The 20,679-nt window shown below is 38.1% G+C and overlaps 1 protein-coding gene and 1 long non-coding RNA gene across 11 annotated transcripts in view; one reads left to right on the top strand and one right to left on the bottom strand.

Moving 5' to 3' along the window:
• The window catches only part of ENPEP (glutamyl aminopeptidase), an 87,610-nt gene that overhangs the window by 3,905 nt on the left and 63,026 nt on the right, over window positions 1-20,679 (top strand). The window contains exons 2-3 of the mRNA XM_072810534.1: window positions 7,848-7,989; window positions 10,069-10,200. Of these exons, the coding sequence (XP_072666635.1) occupies window positions 7,848-7,989; window positions 10,069-10,200 (274 nt within the window). The remainder of the gene's footprint in view (window positions 1-7,847; window positions 7,990-10,068; window positions 10,201-20,679) is intronic.
• LOC140623819 (uncharacterized) overlaps window positions 1-20,679 on the bottom strand; it is a 126,208-nt gene that overhangs the window by 1,313 nt on the left and 104,216 nt on the right. For 8 of the 10 annotated variants that reach the window (XR_012023340.1, XR_012023341.1, XR_012023339.1 and 5 more), the window contains one exon: window positions 18,619-19,393. This is a non-coding gene — a long non-coding RNA (uncharacterized lncRNA). Of the gene's footprint in view, window positions 1-18,618; window positions 19,394-20,679 lie in introns of those variants that run through there. The other 2 variants (XR_012023338.1, XR_012023343.1) reach the window with 2 other exon arrangements.

Here is a 20,679-nt window from a genome sequence, read left to right on the forward strand (position 1 = left end):
TTGTTATGAAATATTTCAAGCATATGAGGAAAGTCTGTTGTTTTTGGGTTTTTTTTTTTTTTTTCAAGCCTGTGACATTTTGACATGCGGGCCTATGGGGGTGCTCATCCACAGCATCGACATAAGGACGCAGGAGTGGGTTCACTGGGAGCAACACTCTTCTTTCATATTATAGAGTAAGCTGCGTAATACTTGATCCTTACAATTTATTTTTATTTTTTTTAAGAGTTGTAATGAGGCTTAGGAGAAGAAAGTTTGAGAAACTTAAGTCACTTTTACTACAGTGGTCTGTTCCTTATGATCTGAAGAAACCACTTTTAAAATAATTGGAATCTTTAGAGTGTTTTTCTGCCCTTACCACCAATACCCTCCACACTCTCACTGTGTTATGTAGCATTTCCAGTTGCTCTCTTCCCAGAGTTCCCCTCCATTCAACATCTCCAAAGTATATACTATTTTCTTCTCTCTGAGGGTCAGCATTTCCTTCTCAGCATTTGAACTACTCTTACACAGCATTTTCCAACTTGCTGTTCCACAGAGTTCTAGTTGCATAGGATATTAATAGCTATTGCCTGAAAAAAAAGCAGGGGAGGGATTCTGTGGCCAAGTTAGCTTGGACAATAACACTAAATACAAAAGTGATGTGTGTGTGTGTGTTTAAATGATGCGTCTTCTGAGAGACTTTTATATAAGAACATCCATTATGAACCTCTAGAGACTACCATGAATCTCTGGAGTATGGAGTTTCCCAACTGTACAAGACTGTGGAATCTTCCATAGTTGGGAGTTGGTCTGTCCCTCTCTTTTTCACTAGCTAGCACAAGGAGTACTTAATATTACTAAATAAATATATAGAAACATTTTCACATAGACTCTCACATGATTAATGTCCTATGGTACATGCTGGGATGTACTGCAGAGCCACAGCCCTTTCCCATTAAGGAGTCTAATATTAGTCCACTAACAACTTCTCTATTTTTCCACTCACTCAGGATGGACATGTTTCTTTGGTTCCCTTTCTCCCCATCTCACTGAAAAGATGAGAAATTGATAAAATCTTTTTTTTTTAACTTGGGAATGCAGTCTTCATATTTTAAGGACTGAGAATCATTGCTTAACAAGAATCACATCAAAAATTTACAAGAGGGACAGATGGTTTCTAGTTTGTGTTTTCTGGATGTCTACAGGATTGCTAGGATTGAAGGTGAATTCTGATATAATGGTGGGATTGCAAGAGGCAAGTGAGAACATAAAAGCAGGTTAAAAAAAAAAAGCAGGTAAAAAGGGAAAGGTGCTAGGTCAGAAAAGCAGAGTGAGGGGGAGGAATTAGTTTGTAGGAGAGGTTTATATGAAGAGGCCAGCTAGAGACAACTCTGGGAAGCCTGTCAGAGAAAAGAAAGGAAGGACAGCTAATGGCAGGCATGTAGGAAAAATTAACTGGTGACTATTTAGGTGGATGGTGAAGGAAAGAGCTAAATTCATGTGTGGGTATATGGGAGATATTGGAGGGATCCTAGAAAGAGAAGATGAGGATCAGTAGGACAGGAAATAGACACTGGAAATAGAAGAGAAGAACCAGGTTTGGGAGAGAAGGTCATGGGTTTGTTGTCAGATGCCTGTCAAGCATCTAGGAAGACAGGTCCAGTAGGCATTTGGATAAATAAATCTGAAGCACAAGCTTAGGGCTTAGGAGAAAGATTAAGAGTTAGATGGAAACATGGCAGGAGAGACACCAGTGTGATGGTCTCAGTTAAGTCTATGGTGGTACACTCTAACATGAATGGATATATATGTTCTTTTGTGGATTTGATCTTGAAATTTTAGTTGTGTGTCAGTTTATTGATTATTCATTAGATGGATATGTTGAGCTATCAATGTACCCATGATCAATAAAGAATAGATTCTTTTTGGTCTTATTACTTGTTACAGGAGGCAGGGTAATTTGTTTTATTTTGGAAGCAAGGAAGCAAAAAGCAACGTTAAGTGACCTTGAATGTCTTCTACATAGAAAAAAAGCAATTGGACAATGAATTTAAATAATCAACTGGTTTATTCAAACCACCATAGAAATATGTTGGAGTCTGGGGGCGCCTAGGTGGTTCAGTAAGTTTAGCGTCCAACATCAGCTCATGTCATGATCCCAGCGTCCTAAGATCCAGGCCCTTGTAGGGCTCCCTGCTCAGTGGGGGGTCTGCTTCTCCCTCTTCCTCTCCCCCTCCCCTCACTCACAAGCACATGCTTTCTTTCTCTCTCAAATAAATAAATCCTTAAAAAAAATATGTTGGACTCTGAATAATCTAGATGGGTTGTCTTGTACTAATCAGCTCCCGTACTTAATTCTGGAACCCTTCACTTAGTCTGCACAGACTCTTAGCAATTGTGGCTCCCTCCCCTGCATCAGATGGCCTTTGTTTAAGGTTTTCACCCAGACCTTGCCCTTTATTTTGCTGGTTTGAGTGACTAAATTGCTGAACATACCCGAGAGTCTTTGTTGGAAACAGTGTGCCGGATGATTTATGAGGTAATGAAGAATTTTTTTTTAAGTTGATTGGGAGTGAACTGGTATGTGACTTGCATCCTCACCTCCTCTTTCTCTAAAATCACCTTGATCTGAGGTACTCAGAGAAGTCAGAGGGATTTTTTCCCTTTTGTGAATTAATAAGCTACACAGAATTGTATTTTTAATGTGCTGGGTCTAGTAAGTGACTTATTAACATGACACAGAGAGGCCCCTATGGAAAAATGGTTTAACTCAGCACATTTGCTTGGCATTATAATTATTCAGGACATTCTCAGGAATCACTCCTGAACATACTGTGCTCTTAGCCTTAGGCTGTGTCCATTAATTTGCAGTACAACACATTTGATTATAAAAAAAAGTTTTAATCACCGAATAAAATCTCCCCAAAGAAGTTATGATCTAAAATTGCTTTGCATCTTATACACCTTGTTTTAAAATTTGCAAATATTTAGAAAACTTCAATAACTTTGGATGGAATTTAGCATATATAAATAGGGGCTTTTGAGTTATACAGGAGTTGATGAGAAAAAATAACAAGTTACCATTGAAAGTCTTCATTATATTGCCCATAGCATTTACACACTAAGTACTTTTATTCCAGTACAGATATTCCTGTTTAATGGATGAACTTTGAAGTCTGTTCATTGTGAAAAGTGCATTAGTGGAAAGCATAGTCAGCCTTCTAGAGATAAAGAAAATAGATGAGGTGTATCCTAATACTATCATGTAAATGTGAAGGGAATTTCAAATACATTACTGCATGTGAGTTATCCCTTGTCACCCCCACATAACCCTGTGAAGAGGCCAGATGTGCTTTGGTAACCAGGTTTGATAGCTCAGGACACTAAGAATCAGTATGCTTTGTGACTAGCACAAGATCACACTTTAGGGGGCTGAAGCAGGATTGGAATCTAGGAATTTTTACTCTTAGAAGAGGTTTTCCCCTGGGGCGCCTCAGTGGTTCAGTCAGTTGGGCATTTGCATTCAGCTCAAGCCGTGATCTCAGGGTCCTGGGATGGCACCCCATATCTCGGAGGTGGGCTCCCTGCTCAGTGAGGAGTCTGCTTCTCCCTCTGCCCCTCCCTTCCACTTGTGTTCTCTCTTTCTCTCTCTCTTTCAGATAAATGAATAAAATCTTAAAAAAAAAAAAAAAAAAGGTTTTCCCCATGAAATCATGTCAGCTCTGTACTCTAAAAAAGAAAATAGTACATATTTGATATTTGGTAGCCCTTCCGGTAGATGAATGCCACTTTACATCGCTTTACCTACATCAATCACTGTAATTGAACTGGACTTGGTATGATTAACATTCACTGACAGGACCACCGAGGTAGACCAAACACATGATGCAGAAACACCACCAACACTGTTCTGTTCCATTTCCAAAGGCAGGTTCTGAGATCCTCTAAGTCAGGGAGGCAACTTTTTGTGTACAACCGAGTGTGATCTCTTTTAAAGAGAGAAGGTGAGAATGACCAAAAGTTCTCTCTATTGGGCACTTGGGGGTATGGACTTTAGCATGGAGGACAGACTGAAACAGATTTGAAAACCTACCAATGGCTATTGCTTAGGAAAGTGGAATCTCATTCCCTTCTCACCCTGACCCTCACCCCACCTTCTCTCTCTCTCCCTCTCTGGTGCACGTGTGTACACACACACACACACACACACACACACACACACACACACATTCTCTTCTCTTCTCTCTCTCTCTCTCCTATTCCCAAATTAGTTAGCTGGCTTATTTCCGAAGTGTGACTAAGCTGAAACATTCTTGCAGAGAGTGATTTTTCCTTTTCTTCTGCCTCTGGAAGAAATCAGAAGCCAGAAGAATTCAGAAGAAAAGGCAGCTGACTAAACATGGGGCTAGAGCTTGGTGGAGTTTATTGCAAAACCTTAGTACCCTGGGAAAGTGTGCAGGTTTCATTATATCCTGATGTGTTTGCAATTCTCTACTGTCTGCCCAATGTTAGAAACTTCAGTTGATTAAGCTGTTATCATTACAAAAGCTAATCAGTAATTATTCTACTGAAGAATAAATTCTTGAGGCTTTTTTTGGGATAGGTTATCTTGAAAGAATTTCAAACTTGCAGAAAAATTACAAGAATAGTACAAAAAAACTCCTAGAAACATTTTACTCAGACTCACCAATTATCAACATTTTGTCCTGTTCCCCCTCCCATCCCATGCCTCTGTCTCTTTGTCTCTCTCTCGCTTTACAGTATTTGACATATCATTTCCCTTTACATCTTAACATTCAGTATATATTTCTTAAGCGTAGGGACATTCTCCCACATAAGCCCAGTGCAGTTATCAAAATCAGAAAATTTAATATTGATACCGAACAATGATCTAATCCAGTCATAATTATTAACCCCAAAATGTCTTTCTGAGCTATTTTTTCTCACTCCCGTATCCAGTCTGGATTCACGCATTGCATTTAAGGTTATGCCTTTTTAGATTCCTTCAAACTGGAACAGTCCCTTAGCCTTTCTTTGCCTTTCACAACCTTGATAGTTTTGAAGAGCACAGGCCAGTTATTTTGAGAATGTCCCTCAATTTTAGTTTATCTGACTTTCCTTATATTTAAAAATGCAAACTAAGCAGTTTTTGTCAGGAATTTCACCGAAGTGGTGCTGTGCCCCTCTCAGGAAGTCATGTCAGGAGACAGATTACGTTGATTTGTCCAATGATTAGTGATGTTGTCATTAATCACTTCGCTTAAAGTAGTACCCTCTCCTTGTAAGTAACTTTTGAGAGATTCTTTGAAACCTCAGATACCCTTTCATCAAACTCTCACTCACTTGTTTTGGTATCCACTGATGATTTTCTAAAGCCATCATTCCTCCTAAAATCACTAATAGGCAATCTGTTAACAAACTAACAACAACAACAACAACAACAAAACAGCTTCCCTTCTCTTCCCCTCCATATATATATCAGAGTAAGGATTCAAGGATTCTTATTTTAATCAGTGGGTTATAATTTCACTATTTATTTTGACATTCTAATCTGGGGGACCAGATTTGACCGGTGATACTCCATTCAAGTGAGCTTCTGTGTCCTTTGACTTGTTCCCATGGTTCTTTGAGAACTTCCTTACTTTTGGGCAAAGCAAGATGTTGTTCCAGGATCATCTCGGACTTTTCCTGACCCATTTCTGGAATTGACCATTTCTCTAAGGAGTCTGGTTCCTCTATGTGGAGAGTGGTATTTAGAAATCATCATCTAGGAACTAGCTGTGCTCATTTGCTGCAACCTTGTCAATGCTTCTAGTTCTGGCTCAGCAGACAGAATTAAGAAATATATGTCTCAGTTTGGAATTTTTTTCCATCTACCTATACAAATAAAAGTTGAATTTACACCAAATCCTCAATTACAATTCAATATCAAGGATACATTCTAGTCTTTCCCTTTTACAGATTTGTAACTCTCTTCCCCAACAATGAGAAGCCTGCCTTCCATTATCCTCATTTTTATTTTTTATTTGCTCAAGCCTAGAATACAGAGAAGGTTATTTCTGAATTGCTAACCTATACCACCGCAAAATACAACTTACTAGAAATTAATATTCATTTACAAGTATTTTTTTGTAAAATTTATATATGGTAAACACACAAATCTATTGGACACAATTCAATGAATTTTGACAAGTGCATACATCTTTGTTACTCACATCCCTTATAAGATACAGATATATCATCCCAGAAAGTTCTGTCCCTCAGTCAATCATCTGCCAGAAGACAGCCACCTTTCAGGTTTTAATTTTTACAGATTAGTTTTTTTGGTTGAGCTTTAACAAGTAAGTTTTATATGTGGAGTTTTTTTAATCAAAAATATTTTAATTTCTTATAGACGGATGTTGACCTATGGCATATTATTTCTTAGATGTCAATGTATATAATACATTCTTGAACCAAAATGAAATGCAGACTCTTACCATGGCCCTTACTGACTAGCCAAACTCTTTTTCTTGGCACAGTCCCTCTGGTTCAGTAGACTTCAGCTACACCGGACACCTTTTAGGTCCTCAGCCACATTAAGTTCTTTTCCACCCTAGTGACTGTATACTTGCTGTTCCCTCTGCTAGAATATATTTTTCTTATGCTTACCCTGTCTGGTTTTTTTCTCATCATTTAGATCTCAGCAAACCATTACTTATTCCAAGAGATTGTCCCTGACTATTTTACCTAACGGTACTCACAATTTTTCTAGGTTATTCTCTGTCACTTCCTCTATTTTATTTTCCATATGCCTCTTATCAATCTCCTGATGTTTTACTTAGGCTTTGTTATTCCCTTAGCCCCTAGAATAATGACTGGCAAGTGTGTGTGTGTGTGTGTGGTGTGGGGGAGGGGGAAGGGTATAGAAGGTAAGGGTTCAATAAATATTGGATGAGGGAAATATCTAATAATTTAACTTGGTATTCTTTATGTTATACCTAAGGGACAAAATATTTTCCTTACCCAAGTTGTTAACAGATAGGTCAACATTGCTTTACTCCTCCTTTCTTTTAAACCTTTTTATTTTGCTTACTCTTCTAATGAGCAAATATACGATATCTTACCATGATATAACTATGTGTAAAAATATATATTTTGGGTTTTTGAGCAGTTACTCAGAAAAAAATATTATTTCCACTTTGAAATGATGGAAACACTAAAAATTAACACAGGCATTTGCCTAGTTAGAGCCATAAAAAAAAAAAAAAAAAGTGCTGTCTCTTTTCAGAAGCAGGCTTTCAGCCTGGCCAAAGGTTGTTTCACCTGGGAAATTACTCAGAGCATTCACTGCCTTTGCATGGAAATGAAATTGGAGTTTGTCCCTGGTGCAACATAAATAAGAAAGAATGTGCTATGAGGGATAGGATCTGGGGATTCTGGAAGATACTCCTCCACTCCATGACAGGACACAGCTGTTCCCTCTCACAAGGACAATTAGAAACAAGTCCTTGAGTTTGGCTTTGTGTTTATCTACTTGCTGCTCGATAGTTTTCGGGTGGAAAGAGTGATAGCTCATAATTGGATTTATTTTTGCTTATCTATGATTCACAGATTTTTCATTATGGCACCAAACTATCAAACTATTCATATAAAGTATCTGAAGTAGTTTCCAGATTTTCATTTATTTGTTAACCTGAAAATTCCAGGAAACAGAACTATTTGATAGTTTTCTGGACTGAAAATCATCTTAAGAATGTAATATAATTACATAGTAGTTATAATTATATGCCGTTGTAATCACACAATTGACTTTTTCTATATGAATAGAAACACGGGCTGTCAGAAGAAGTGACATGTATTTTGTTTGTGTGTTTGTTTTTAAGGAGCATAGCAGCCACTGATCACGAACCAACAGATGCCAGGAAATCCTTCCCTTGTTTTGATGAGCCCAACAAAAAGGCAACTTATAATATATCCATCATCCACCCCAAAGAATACAAAGCAGTTTCAAATATGCCAGTGGAGGTAAGTACTTTAAAATTTTTTTATTTATGCAGATTGTCTATTTATAATATCAGGTAAGTTATCTTCTTTGCAGTGAGAAAAGCCACTGAATTCTAAAATTCTAAACTATGCTCTCATAGTTCATTTAGAGGCTTGAAAATGCATTTTGGCAATCTCTTTTCTCTGAGTCGTGATAGTCTTTAACCCAACATATCATGGTCTAGTCAGAAAGCCATGGTTGGGTTCCAAACATGAGTGAATATAGTAGACACTCATCAGCTGGGCTCTACTTAACTAAAGAACCTCCTAGTCATGACAGAGTAATGGCAAACTCATGGAATTAGAGACTCAAAAATATTCCTGGGCCCGGTCACTGTTCTTGGTTTTCAGTTGAATATAAGCATAGTATTTAAGATAGAGCTAGATAGAGTAAAAAGATAGAGTAAAAAACCATCACTCCACTATTGGAGTATAGAAGCCAACTTCAGAGAAACCTGTGCCCATAGATTTTTCTAGTAAACAAGTAGTACTTATGAAATGCTAACAAAGAATAGGCTCCAGTAAGTTCTTTGTAATGATTGGCATAAGATTGTTTCCTCTGTTACTGCTCCTCAACCACAGAGTGGGTAATGCAGCTAACTAAAGTGTCATTAGCTAAAGTTGAGGGTTATTATACCTTATACATATAATAAATACACATATATTGACATGTTAAAAGGTCAGACTCATCCTTAGATATAATTGTCATTCTCCTTAACACTAGAAAAACACCCTGCCTAAATTATATCTCCCATCTTTCTTTTTTTTTTTATCTCCCATCTTTCTGATCCACTATCTGAAATGTCATCATTGAAATTCATCCCTTTTAATGATAAATATTCCTCAAAAAAGCAAGAACAAAATAAAGCAAACAAAAGCTTTAAGAGGGTTAAAAAGTAAATTGTTAGTCATTTGCACCTTGTGATGTGAATTAGTTTATCAATTTGTTTTCTTCTGATGTTGGTCACTTGGCCAATTGAGCTTTGACTGGAGAAGATAAACAAGTCTGACACACTAATCTAGAAGAGTGGGTCAGGGTAAAAGGCCCTTTGAATTTTCCATCTGGAAGGAGGAGTGCCGACGGGAGAAGAGAGGATGCAAACCTTCCCAACCTCTGCTGTAGACCTCTCAGATGACCTTTTCATTTTGTGGCGTATATTTCCTCACTTGTTACTTGTTCCAGACAATAGTACCAGAAGAAAGAGAATATCCTGGATCCTTAGGAGTACAAAACTGATACTGTTCTTATTGTAGAGTAACTTTGCTGGCACTCGGACACTTCTCTACAAGCACTTGCACAAGCAGGCTTGCTTGTCAATGAGGCATCGATTCTAGTCCAGCCTTCCTCGCTGAATCACCTTTGAAAGCTTTCCACAGTAGTGACTTACTGCATGGCTGCAAGGCACATGGAAGTATTTAAACAATGATAGTGGGAGCCAGGCAAGTATTCATGGATGAAGTATTAGGGCTGGTGATTGGCAGTGAGGAAGGCAAAGCTGACATGGACAGGCAACCAGACAGGTGGAGTCATCAGTGACATCAAGTAATGAAATCCTTCTTTCTGTCCGTGGTAACCAAGGCAGTAACTTTAGTGATGATACCTTGGATCTCTGATGTAGACACTGGAGATAGAAAAGAGAACCCAACATCCTGCTATGCCTGGTACAGCCATTGCCCTTCTGTGTAAATATCTGCTCCATTCTTCCTGTGTACAAGGCACCAAGCACAAGCATTTTCTTCATTGATGGATCCGGTATCCCCTCAAATATTATGGTCAGGATTGTGTATTTAATGTAGAAAGACAAACTCCTATATCATAGTCAAAGTTGTATTTTTCCCTGGGAAACCTCATACAGTGCATAGTTCAATCACGCTTTCACAGAACTAAAACTAAATGCCTTTCCCTCAGTCTTTCAATATCACCATTGAGCAGGAAAAACAAGTTTTATCCCTAAGCTTTGACAAAGGAGCTCTGACTGAAAAGGCAGGTTTAGAGAAATCATTTGTCTTGTACATGATTGATCTTTTGCTAAATAAAAGATTATCTTTTGTTTTCAATAGAAAGAAGAATCGATGGATGATAAATGGAATAGAACAACTTTCCAGAAGTCTGTCCCTATGAGCACCTACCTGGTGTGCTTTGCTGTACATCAATTTGACTATGTTCAGAGAACATCAAAAAAGGGAATACCTGTGAGTCTCATTATATTTTTAAAAATTTCCTACCTATGCATCTGTGATTAATTTTCCATGTTTTTTGAATAGTTTTTCTCCTCACATGCAGACAAGGAGAGCCCATTAGTTCCCAGGGGCTGTGCACTTGATGATAGATACTCTGAGCAATATAGAAGATCATAAGCAGAAAGGACACATGAAGAATAAGCAAATATAATTGACATAGGAATAACTAGTTTTGAATTATTTTAAAAGGAAAATTCACTCTAAAAACAAAGCACACTCCTAATTATATCAGCACACATATATTAAAAGAGTTGAGCATGCCCAGTTTAGCAAAGTGGTTGAGTATATGTATTTGGGTGGAGTCCTGGATGAAGACCAGGGTGAGAGGAGACCACAGGAAGATGAGTATTCTTTAAAGTTTGGGATGCAGTTCCTTCACGTAATTCAAAATAAGACAACAAAAAAGTGTCAAAAAGCATTTTTAAAAAGTGTAAGAGATGAATAAGCTTTTAAAAATCAAGACAACTAATTCAGTAATTTCCTTTTGAAAACACAAATACTTTGACCTAATCAGTCTTCTCATTTTGAGGCCCCCATTTTGTTTATGTCCTAAACACTTGCTTAATCTGCCTTTTGGTTAGTCTGCCTCTCTGCTACATATCATATATATAAAACTTCATAATCTTTGCAGTATAACTTTCTAGGGAAAAAAAATCATCACTTCTATTTTACAGATGAGAGAATTGACACTTAATGTGTTCAGGTCATTTGCTCGAGATCACCTGCCTGGCAAATGGTGGAGACTCAAATTCTTTTTTTAAATTTTTAAAATTTTTTTGAATTTTTTATTATTATTATTTTTATTGGCGTTCAATTTGCCAACATATAGCATATCACCCATTGCTCATCCCGTCAGGGGACTCAAATTCTTTCCAAATACTGTACTCTGCTGCACCTTCTGAAATATAATATTCTAAAAATATCTTTACCTCTTCACCAATCACTGGAAGGAAGGGATGAATTCTTCTATTTCCCATGCAACTACCTGCCAAGGGAATTTACCTTTGTGTCGGATAGTAGGAGTCGAGCGTGGTTATCAGCATGCTGCCTGTACTGTATCCAGGTTAGAGGGGATAGGGGAATGTCCTGAGACCTTTTCAAAGAGGCTGTACATCGTGATGACTTCTGTCATCCCTTATCGCATGTGTTGCTTTGATGTGACCTTCAGTCATGGTGAAGAGCACTGCCAGGGGCTAATAGATAATATTCAGTGTAAAAAGGAAATGCCATTGGAAAGAGGAAATTTTTTTTTCTGTGCTGTGCCAAATGTCATCGCTGGGGCTCCTCCTTCGTCATATGGAGGGAAAAGCATTCATCCAGCTGCTTTTCTCTTCCTATATCATAGCAGTCATAGGATTTTCATCCAAGGATGCTTTCTTCTTCCTCTGCGGTTCAGTTGCATGAATGTCTCATCATGTGCAGGTGTTTTCTACACCACATTTTAAACATGATGATTAGATTTGGGGCAAGTTTTTAAATTTTGAGTAGAAATGCCAAGGCATGGGATGCCGGGGTGGCTCAGTGGTTGAGCACCTGCCTTTTGCTCAGGGCATGATCCCAGAGTCCCGGGATCGAATCCCACATCAGGCTCCCTGCATGGAGCCTGCTTCTCCCTCTGTCTGTGTCTCTGACTCTCTCTCTCTCTCTCTCTCTCTCTCTCTGTGTCTCTCATGAATAAATGAAAAAAAAACTAAAAAAAAAAAAAAAGAAATGCCAAGGCAAAGCAGAAAGCTTAAACAATTCACTAATGATGATGTAATTCCCTAAATAAGGACAACGCAACCAACCAATCAGCAAAACGACAGTGTACTTGGAGCCATTTTCCAGAGTGACAAGGAGTTTGCATTTCCAATGGGACTCTATCACCTGGTCCTCTGACCAAGGACACTTATTTGTAAGGTGGTGACACTGGCTGGTTGAGTCATTAAAGCCTGTCCCGGTTAGTTAGCTGCATTCTATTGATGGATTTTATATCAAGGATTTGGGTGACATAATGAAAAATATAATTTGGCAAAAGATCCCAATGCCTTTTAAGTGGTAAATATTTCTTAAGTATCAGAGCTGAGCTCATAACATTCTGTTGTAAATTTGGTGAAGTTTTCACCATTTGAGTAGGAAATGAATATTGTCATAATGTATTTACTTTCTGACCATCTATTTGATAAGAGAGGAACAGAAAGCCATAATCTCTTTGGATACTTACTGGAGATCTGGGTCAGGAGAATTCAGTGAAAGTGAAGCATGGAGCTAAGCAAAGTAGGTACCCTTCCCTCCACCCCATCTACAGGAGACAGGCAACCACATTTTTCCCTCCTGCAAAACCTGGTAGGGCTGTTTTCTGCAAAATGTGAACAGAACATTATAAGAAAACTTTTAAGCCATCTAATGTGAATGTCAGTTTATGGTAAATTCCACCTCATTGGCATTTGAGAGTCTCCCTGCCTGGCTTTTCCTACCCACTCCCTCTAAATTGACATCTAGCAGTTAACACTCAAGCACAAATTCCCCAGTACAATTTGCCATTCCAGAAAAAATTACAGGGAAACCAACCTAGTTAGATCTGCTTAGATGAGACATCAACGAGAATGCAAACCAGCCTCAGTACTACATTTTTAGAGCTGAACAGACAACTTACAATAAACAGGCATGTGAGGAAAATAACAACATAAAAGAGAAAATCCAAGGCAAAGAAACAAAAAACATAGTGGGGGCAAATAATAATAATTGGGGAAAGTAAAGAGAAATCCAAAAAATCCATAACAAATTAAACTTCCTCACACATACAACCTTTAATTATTGCTCTCATAGATTCAAGAATATGATCACCATAAACTAGAACAGAAAGCAATGAGAAAACAATAAGAAATCAGCAGTCAGAGTTTAAAAACATGATTTCCAAAGCATAACTTGGCTCTGACCTCCAGGAACCTGCTACCAATTACCAATAAGCTTATGGCTTCAGTCCTGCCCACTGATTTGTATTTTTATCAAGTCCTGGAGATATTGTTTAAAGTCCTAATATGTTTTGTGGGTTTTCCATTTTTACATTGCATCTGTCATTTCTGTATGTGGAAATGCATCAAATCTTCAAGTTATTATGCCATCTTAACCCAAAGTCCCCATATTTCTATTTCAGTTTTAAAAAAATGGAACTAAGTAGTTTTAGTGCTATATCATACTTTTAGTAGAAATTTCATGAACCAAAAGACCATTCTCTTTTTAAAAATATTTTATTTATGGGACACCTGAGTGGCTCAGTGATTGAGCATCTGCCTTCGGCTCAGGGCATGATCCCAGGGTCCGAGGATCGAGTACCATATTGGGCTCCCTGTGACTTCTCCCTCTGTCTATGTCTCTGCCTCTCTCTCTGTGTCTCTCATAAATAAATAAATAAAACCTTAGAAAAATATATTTTATTTATTTATTTGTGAGAGAGAATGAGAGAGAGAGCATGAGTAAGGGGAGGGGCAGAAGGAGAGAGAGAGGGAGAAGTAGGCTCCCTGCCTAGTGGGAGATCCACCTCAGGGCTTCATCCCAGAACCCTGAGATCATCACCTGAGCCCAAGGCAGACGCTTAACTGACGGAGCCACCCTCATACCCCCAAAAGACCATTCTTAGCCACTTTGCTTCTGACAGTATTATTCTGGTACATTAATCATTTGCTATTCATAGTCAGATTATATTGTACAATCAAGAATCAATAGCACCCTGATTAAGCTCTCTTGGGTATGTTTGCCATTCTGGCAATAGATTCTTTATATAAGTAAACATGGAATCCAGACCTATGTTCTTCTTGTTTACTGGAGATTACATAGCAGATATTAGTAGTTGAACCATTCATTATGCTTAAAATGTCCTTGTTGCTCTTGAGAAAAAATTAGATTCAAGGACTCATCCCAAAAATTATTAGGAAGAAAGGTAACCAAGTTTGGAAGGTAGTTGAAGAGACTTTTAAGTTTAATTCTGTATATTTTCTTTTTCAAATACTATTTGCATTACATTTTGATTCGGTCCTGAAAAAACAGAATAACTTGAAGAGTTACTCCAAGTAATTTAGCAACAATTAGGACCAGCCATTGGTGGAAAGACTTTTTAAACTCTGTTGGTAAGAAATCACCTGAGGCCTTTTTCAGGTTTAGTTGATTGTTTAAGGGTTTTAAAGTAAATCAAGTTTTTAGGTATTTATCCAAAGAAAATGAAAACACTAACTTGAAAAGATATATGCACCCCTATGTTCATTGCAGCATTATTTACAATAGCCAAGATGTGAAAACAACTTAAGTGTCCATTGATGGATAGGTGGATAAATACACACACCTATATACACACAGAGGAATATTATCCATCCATTAAAGAATAAAATCTTGACATTTGTAACAACATAGGTGATCTTAAGAGCATTGTGCTAAGTGAAATAAGACAGACAAATACTGTAAGATTTCACTTACATGTGGAAACTTAAAAACAAACAAAACAAAAATAAAAATAAACCAAAAAAACAGGCTCATAGATTCAGTACATACTGGAGGTTGCCAGAAGCAGGGAGTGGAGGGTGAGTATAATAAGTGAATGGGGTCAGAAGATGCAAACTTCCAGTTATAAAATAAACAAGTTGTGGGAGTAAAAAAATAAAATAAACAAAATCACTGAATTCTACTTTAGAAAAACAAAAATTAAAAAGATCTGACAAGTACAAAATGTGGAGACTCTATGACTTTCCAGTTAAGTGAATTAACTCCTAAATTATCAATAAAATGCACTTTTTAAAAATAGGAGTCAAGTTATGGGATACAATGTCCTTGATAAATATGTCATTAACCTGATAGGTTAGTTCAAAGTTTTCCATTGGGCTATATTGTATTCCATTTTCAAATCCAGGACATGGATTATGAATATATTTCTAAGTTTTAAAATTTAGAGGTTTAGGGATCCCTGGGTGGCGCAGCGGTTTGGCGCCTGCCTTTGACCCAGGGCGCGATCCTGGAGACCCGGGATCGAATCCCACGTCGGGCTCCTAGTGCATGGAGCCTGCTTCTCCCTCTGCCTGTGTCTCTGCCTCTCTCTCTCTCTGTGTGACTATCATAAATAAAAAAAATAAAAATAAAATAAAATAAAATAAAATAAAATTTAGAGGTTTAATACACATACATTACTAGAAGTTTGGATGGAAAAAAGCAGGTAAAAAAAGGAAAATCACCCATATCTAATAGCTTTGTGAAGTATATTTGACCTATGACCTCAGTAACTTTGCCAGAATTTTTAGCTTTGCCTAGTTTTCCAGAAACCAAATTCAGGACAAGTTAAGTGGAAAGGATAATCCTATTCCTGAGAAACAGTAAATTCTAATTAGGGCTTGAGTTTCTTTGGGCATTTGACCTCTGTCTTTTGTAAAGGAGGATATGCAGAAAGGAGGAGTTACCTTGCGGAGATTATTTCAACTCTAGTTAAATTCTCCTTGGCTTTCGTGATCAGAGGGAAGAAGTTGAGGGGGACTAAGAGAGTGCTGGTATTACCCATGGAATTAGGTTTATGCTATAACCATACTAATTGATTAATTCAGTAAAAGAGATTATATTGTGCCTGCTTCCAAAAAGTTACAGGATGATTCCTGAATAGGTGCACTGGATTTATATCTTTGAATGAATCCTTCCTACTTGCCCATGTCTTCTTACTTTTGGCTTTAGCCCATTATTTGTCTGTAGTGGAAAGATTGGTTGAGGGCAACAAATACATGTATTGTTGGGGTTTTTAAAAATAAACTTTATTTTTTAGAGCAGTTTTAGATTTTATGCCATGGATTTTAATTTATGCATTCCCCTACATAGAAATAGTCTTAAAAAAAAGAAATAGTCTTATTAGAAATAAGTTTCATTGTTTTAATACTCAGATATGTTCTTAAACTTCTTATTTTGAAATAATTTTAGATTTACAGGGATTACAAAGATACAACAAAGTACCTATGTGACATTCGCTCAGCTTCTGCCAAAGTTAACATCTTACAAAATTGGTTATCATCAAAACTAAGAAATTAGTATTTGTACAAAACTATTAACTATGTTACAGACTTTATTTGAATTTCACCAGTTTTTTCACTACTGTACTTTTTCTGTTCCAGGACCCAATAGATAATACCACATTGTATTTAGTCATGATATCTCCTCAATTTTGTCCAGTCTGTGTCATTTTCTCAGTCTTTCCTTGTTTTTAATGATATGGATACTTTTGAAGAGTACTGGTCAGATATTTTGTACCATATCCTTCAATTTGAGTTTGTCTGATGCTTTCTCATGATTAGAGTGGCGTTTTGGATTTGGAAGAAAAATACCATAGAGATAAGGTACCCCTCTCATTAGATCATTTCAGGGTATATGCTATCAACACAACTTATTACTGGTGAGGCTAACGTTGATCACTTGGTTAAGGTGATGTCTGTTAGGTTTCCATAGTATAAATTACTACAACCCATTCCCAAAAGGAAAGGAATTAATCCCCACTTCCTGGAGGGAGGACTATCAGAGAATTTATGGAGATATATTTTACCTACCTCAGTGATGAATAAATACTTATAGGAAGAGATAACTAAAGGTTATGTACTGGGGGGCAGCCCCGGTGGCACAGCGGTTTGGCGCCGCCTGCAGCCTGGGGTGTGATCCTGGAGACCCAGGATCGAGTCCCACATCGGGCTCCCTGCATGGAGCCTGCTTCTCCCTCTGCCTGCGTCTCTGCCTCTCTCTCTCTCTCTCTCTCTCTCTCTCTGAATAAATAAATAAAATCTTAAAAAAAATAAATGTTATGTACTGGGGCACCTGCCTGGCTCAGTCAGTTAAGAGTCTGCCTTTGGGGGATCCCTGGGTGGCGCAGCGCTTTGGCGCCTGCCTTTGGCCCAGGGAGCGATCCTGGAGACCCAGGATCGAATCCCACATCGGGCTCCGGGTGCATGGAGCCTGCTTCTCCCTCTGCCTGTGTCTCTGCCTCTCTCTCTCTCTCTCTCTCTCTCTGACTATCATAAATAAAAAAATAAAAAAATAATTTAAAAAAAAGAGTCTGCCTTTGGCTCAGGTCATGATCCTGGGGTCCTGGGATCGACCCCCACAGTGAGCTCCCTGCTCAGCAGAAAGTCTGCTTCTTCCTCTCCCTCTGCTGCTCCCTCTGCTTGTGAGCTCTCTCTCTCTCTCTCTCTCTCTGTATAAATAATAAATAAATAAATAATCTTAAAAAAAAAAAGCTTATGTACCTATTCGATTTCTCCTTAAAGCTTTGACCATTCATTGTCACATTGCTCAGTGTGCACAAGGAGGAGGCTAAACCCCGAAGGGAATGAAAGATGCTAAGAAAACTTCAGTTGAGACGTGAAACAGGTGGTCACCACCGTCCAGCATCACCCAAGTGTGTTTTCAGGTCTTGGCTGGTCATACCATCTCTTTCAATGCCAAACATAGCACCCTCTGTTACAGGGGCCTTGCAAAGGTCCTGGGCTCTATACAGGGGAGTGCCTACTTGGAACAGTTCAGATAAAACTACAAAATCTCAAGAGATGAACAGGTGCTAAATCTGCTAAACAATCAACAATGGAAAGGCAGGGTGTTACATATTTATAAAATGTAAATATTAGGGAAAGTGTTATTAATGCTGGGACAAGAGGAGTACACAGATAAGCAATAGACTTACATTCTTGGGACATTCCTGGGCAAACCTGGCTGATGTGGTTACCTTTATCGATAGAAAACACTTAACAGACAAGGACAATAGGACATGGATCCAGGGCACAGCTGATCTGCAGTGCTCTCAGGTGGCAGTGGGAAACTTGCAGGCACTGGCTTGGCTTCTGACCAGGGCGGTGGTGACAGTTGTGGCTGGCCTTCTGTTCAGGCTGATGCCTCTCTGTTCATAGGGTCATTCTATGTTCAGTGCCTTCACCTCAGACCCTAACGTGCTCTTCAAGAACCCCAACCCGTCCACTTCACTATCCCTCTCCTGGTGCAGGCAAGTCTCATGTAGTTTTTTGAGGGAGAGCTGGATCTTCCTCTGTTCTCTTTCCAATCTATTGATGTAGTATAAATTCTGCTGTTTGTTTTTTTCTTGGCTTTCTGCTTTTATTTCCAAAAGCCTTCTAGCTACCCTTTTGCAAATTGAAAGGTTTTGGCTTTCAGATGTATTGTGTGGGCATGAAAAGCCTATTTTGGCAGTCAAAAATGTTTTACTTTTTTTCCCCTCTGTGTTGTCCTACTGTCCCTGAGGGTTATGTAGCGATCACTCACATATAAGAAAATGTAGACAAAGAAAATCACAGAGATTAATAATTCAATGTATTATCTATAACGACACCAGTGTTCTCGATGGGACACATAAAACTCTTACACGTCAAGCACTGCTTTATGACTAGTTTATTTAATGCTCCCAATTACTCTATGAGCTAAGGGCTCTTGTTATCTCAAATTTGCAGCTGGGAAAAATCAGGTTCCACTCTTAGAGTAGAGAGAAGAGGCAGCATGATACAGTAAAACCCCAACATTGGACTGAAGACTATGTCATCATTTTTCTCATGTACACAATGAGGAAGTTTATTTTAAAAACCCTTCAAATTCTAAAATATGAAATAGGGATCTACAGTTCTTATCTAAAACCGGGGGGCTAGTTGTAAGTTAATATTCAGAAATGTTCACACTCGTACAGGTAATATGGTACCACTACTGCATATGTTTGAGTAACTGCAGCAGGATCTGGGGCAGTGCCTTACAATCAGTCATATTTCTGCAGCAATGTTTTTGTGGTGAGATAAAGATTATAAAAAAACTACTGTTTGTTCAGGTTGAACAAGACTTCCCAATTAGTTTGCTCTGAACAATAAAAAGCTTTTTTATTTTCAGGACTCTTTGGATTCTATAATTGTGCAAACTGGAATAGTGGAACTTATCAGTGAGGCGACATATTATATTCTAGTATTGTCAGTAGTGCCAGATTCATAGAATTAATGTGTAGAATGAGACAGTGCATGGAAAGGGCTTATCACATTACCTGGAAATTTTAAGCACTCAGTAGGTCTAATGATTAATCATAATGATGACATATAAAGGAAGCAGCAGTAACCAGGCAGGTTCTTAATTCTTGTTGACATAAGTTCCATCTCTCAATTTCCTGGAGACACTTAAATGAAAGGGACAATAGTAAGAACTATGAAAGCCTTCCCATATGATGAGAAAAGTAACAACAACAACGATAAAATAGATATATCACACCTCCTCAAAGAGTAATCAGCTGAATATACACATTGGAAAGCACAGACTTTAGATCTGATACCAGCTCCATAGATTCAGTACTTTCAGGTATGACTAATGGTATCCAACAGTGGTATATCTAGGTAATTTAATTACTTAAGGCACTTATTACCTCTAAAAACTAAATATATGAATGCAAATTAGGTTCTTGAAGGCTTACACACTTTATATTTTATATAAGATTATAAAGTTTAAATATAAACTTGATATTTGACCTTTAACAGAGTCCTGGCATAATAAAGGATATATGACTCTTCTAGAAGGCAAGAAAGAAGAAAGAATATACATGCATATCCCCCTCCTAGCTCTGTGCTGTTTCAGTATTGCCAGTCAGATGCTTAAAAAAGTCATCTCAGTGAAGCAAGCTTATGAACTAGAAAGATGACAATTATTACAAAGTGATGACAATTCAGGGGTAATTTCCTAACTTTGTCACAGACAGAAGCACTGTGGCTTAGCTGACGATGGAGGAAGGCTAGCCATCTTTGCTAAAGCCCACAGAAAGGAGAGGGAGGTGCAGATGGAATGTAAGCTGAAGATGACGTTGGAGAGCAGGAAAGGCTGAGCAGAGGACAAGTGCAGGCAGCAGCAGAGAGAAGGATGTTTAAGTCACCAAATCCGAACATTGCAGATGATCTATTAAATGGATGCCACATAAAGGATCTTGAAGCTTCCAATAGCACACAATATTGGCATGATGGTAGAGTCTTTAAAGTCAGAATGTATTTGTTACATATCATAGATAGGACACACTCTAGATAAACTTTGGATGATTATGTTACAAGATTAATGGCTAAATCTACATATTCTGTGATTGGTTTGCTTAGGCGATCAGAGCAATAGTCATAAAATATGACTGATGACAGATCACAGGTGATCTTCAGACTGGCCAGACTGTGAAGACAGAACATTATGCCGTGGTGTTGGTTTTCTCAGAAACAAAAGAGGAAGGGGCTACTTTCATTCTGATTCAATTTAGATTAACATCAATCCAACAAGAGAAATATGGAGAGTGAGGAAAACCAGATTATGTTGTCTCAGAAGCATTCTGTGTGAAGGGAGTCAACCTACAAGTATGAGAGGGAAGATTGGGTACAAAGAGCAGAGTCTTTCTCCTCCTCGTTGTTCCACCTGGGGCTCCCACTGTTATCTGTT

This window comes from Canis lupus, chromosome 33 (genome assembly GCF_048164855.1).
Source record: "Canis lupus baileyi chromosome 33, mCanLup2.hap1, whole genome shotgun sequence".
Classification (NCBI taxonomy): domain Eukaryota; kingdom Metazoa; phylum Chordata; class Mammalia; order Carnivora; family Canidae; genus Canis; species Canis lupus.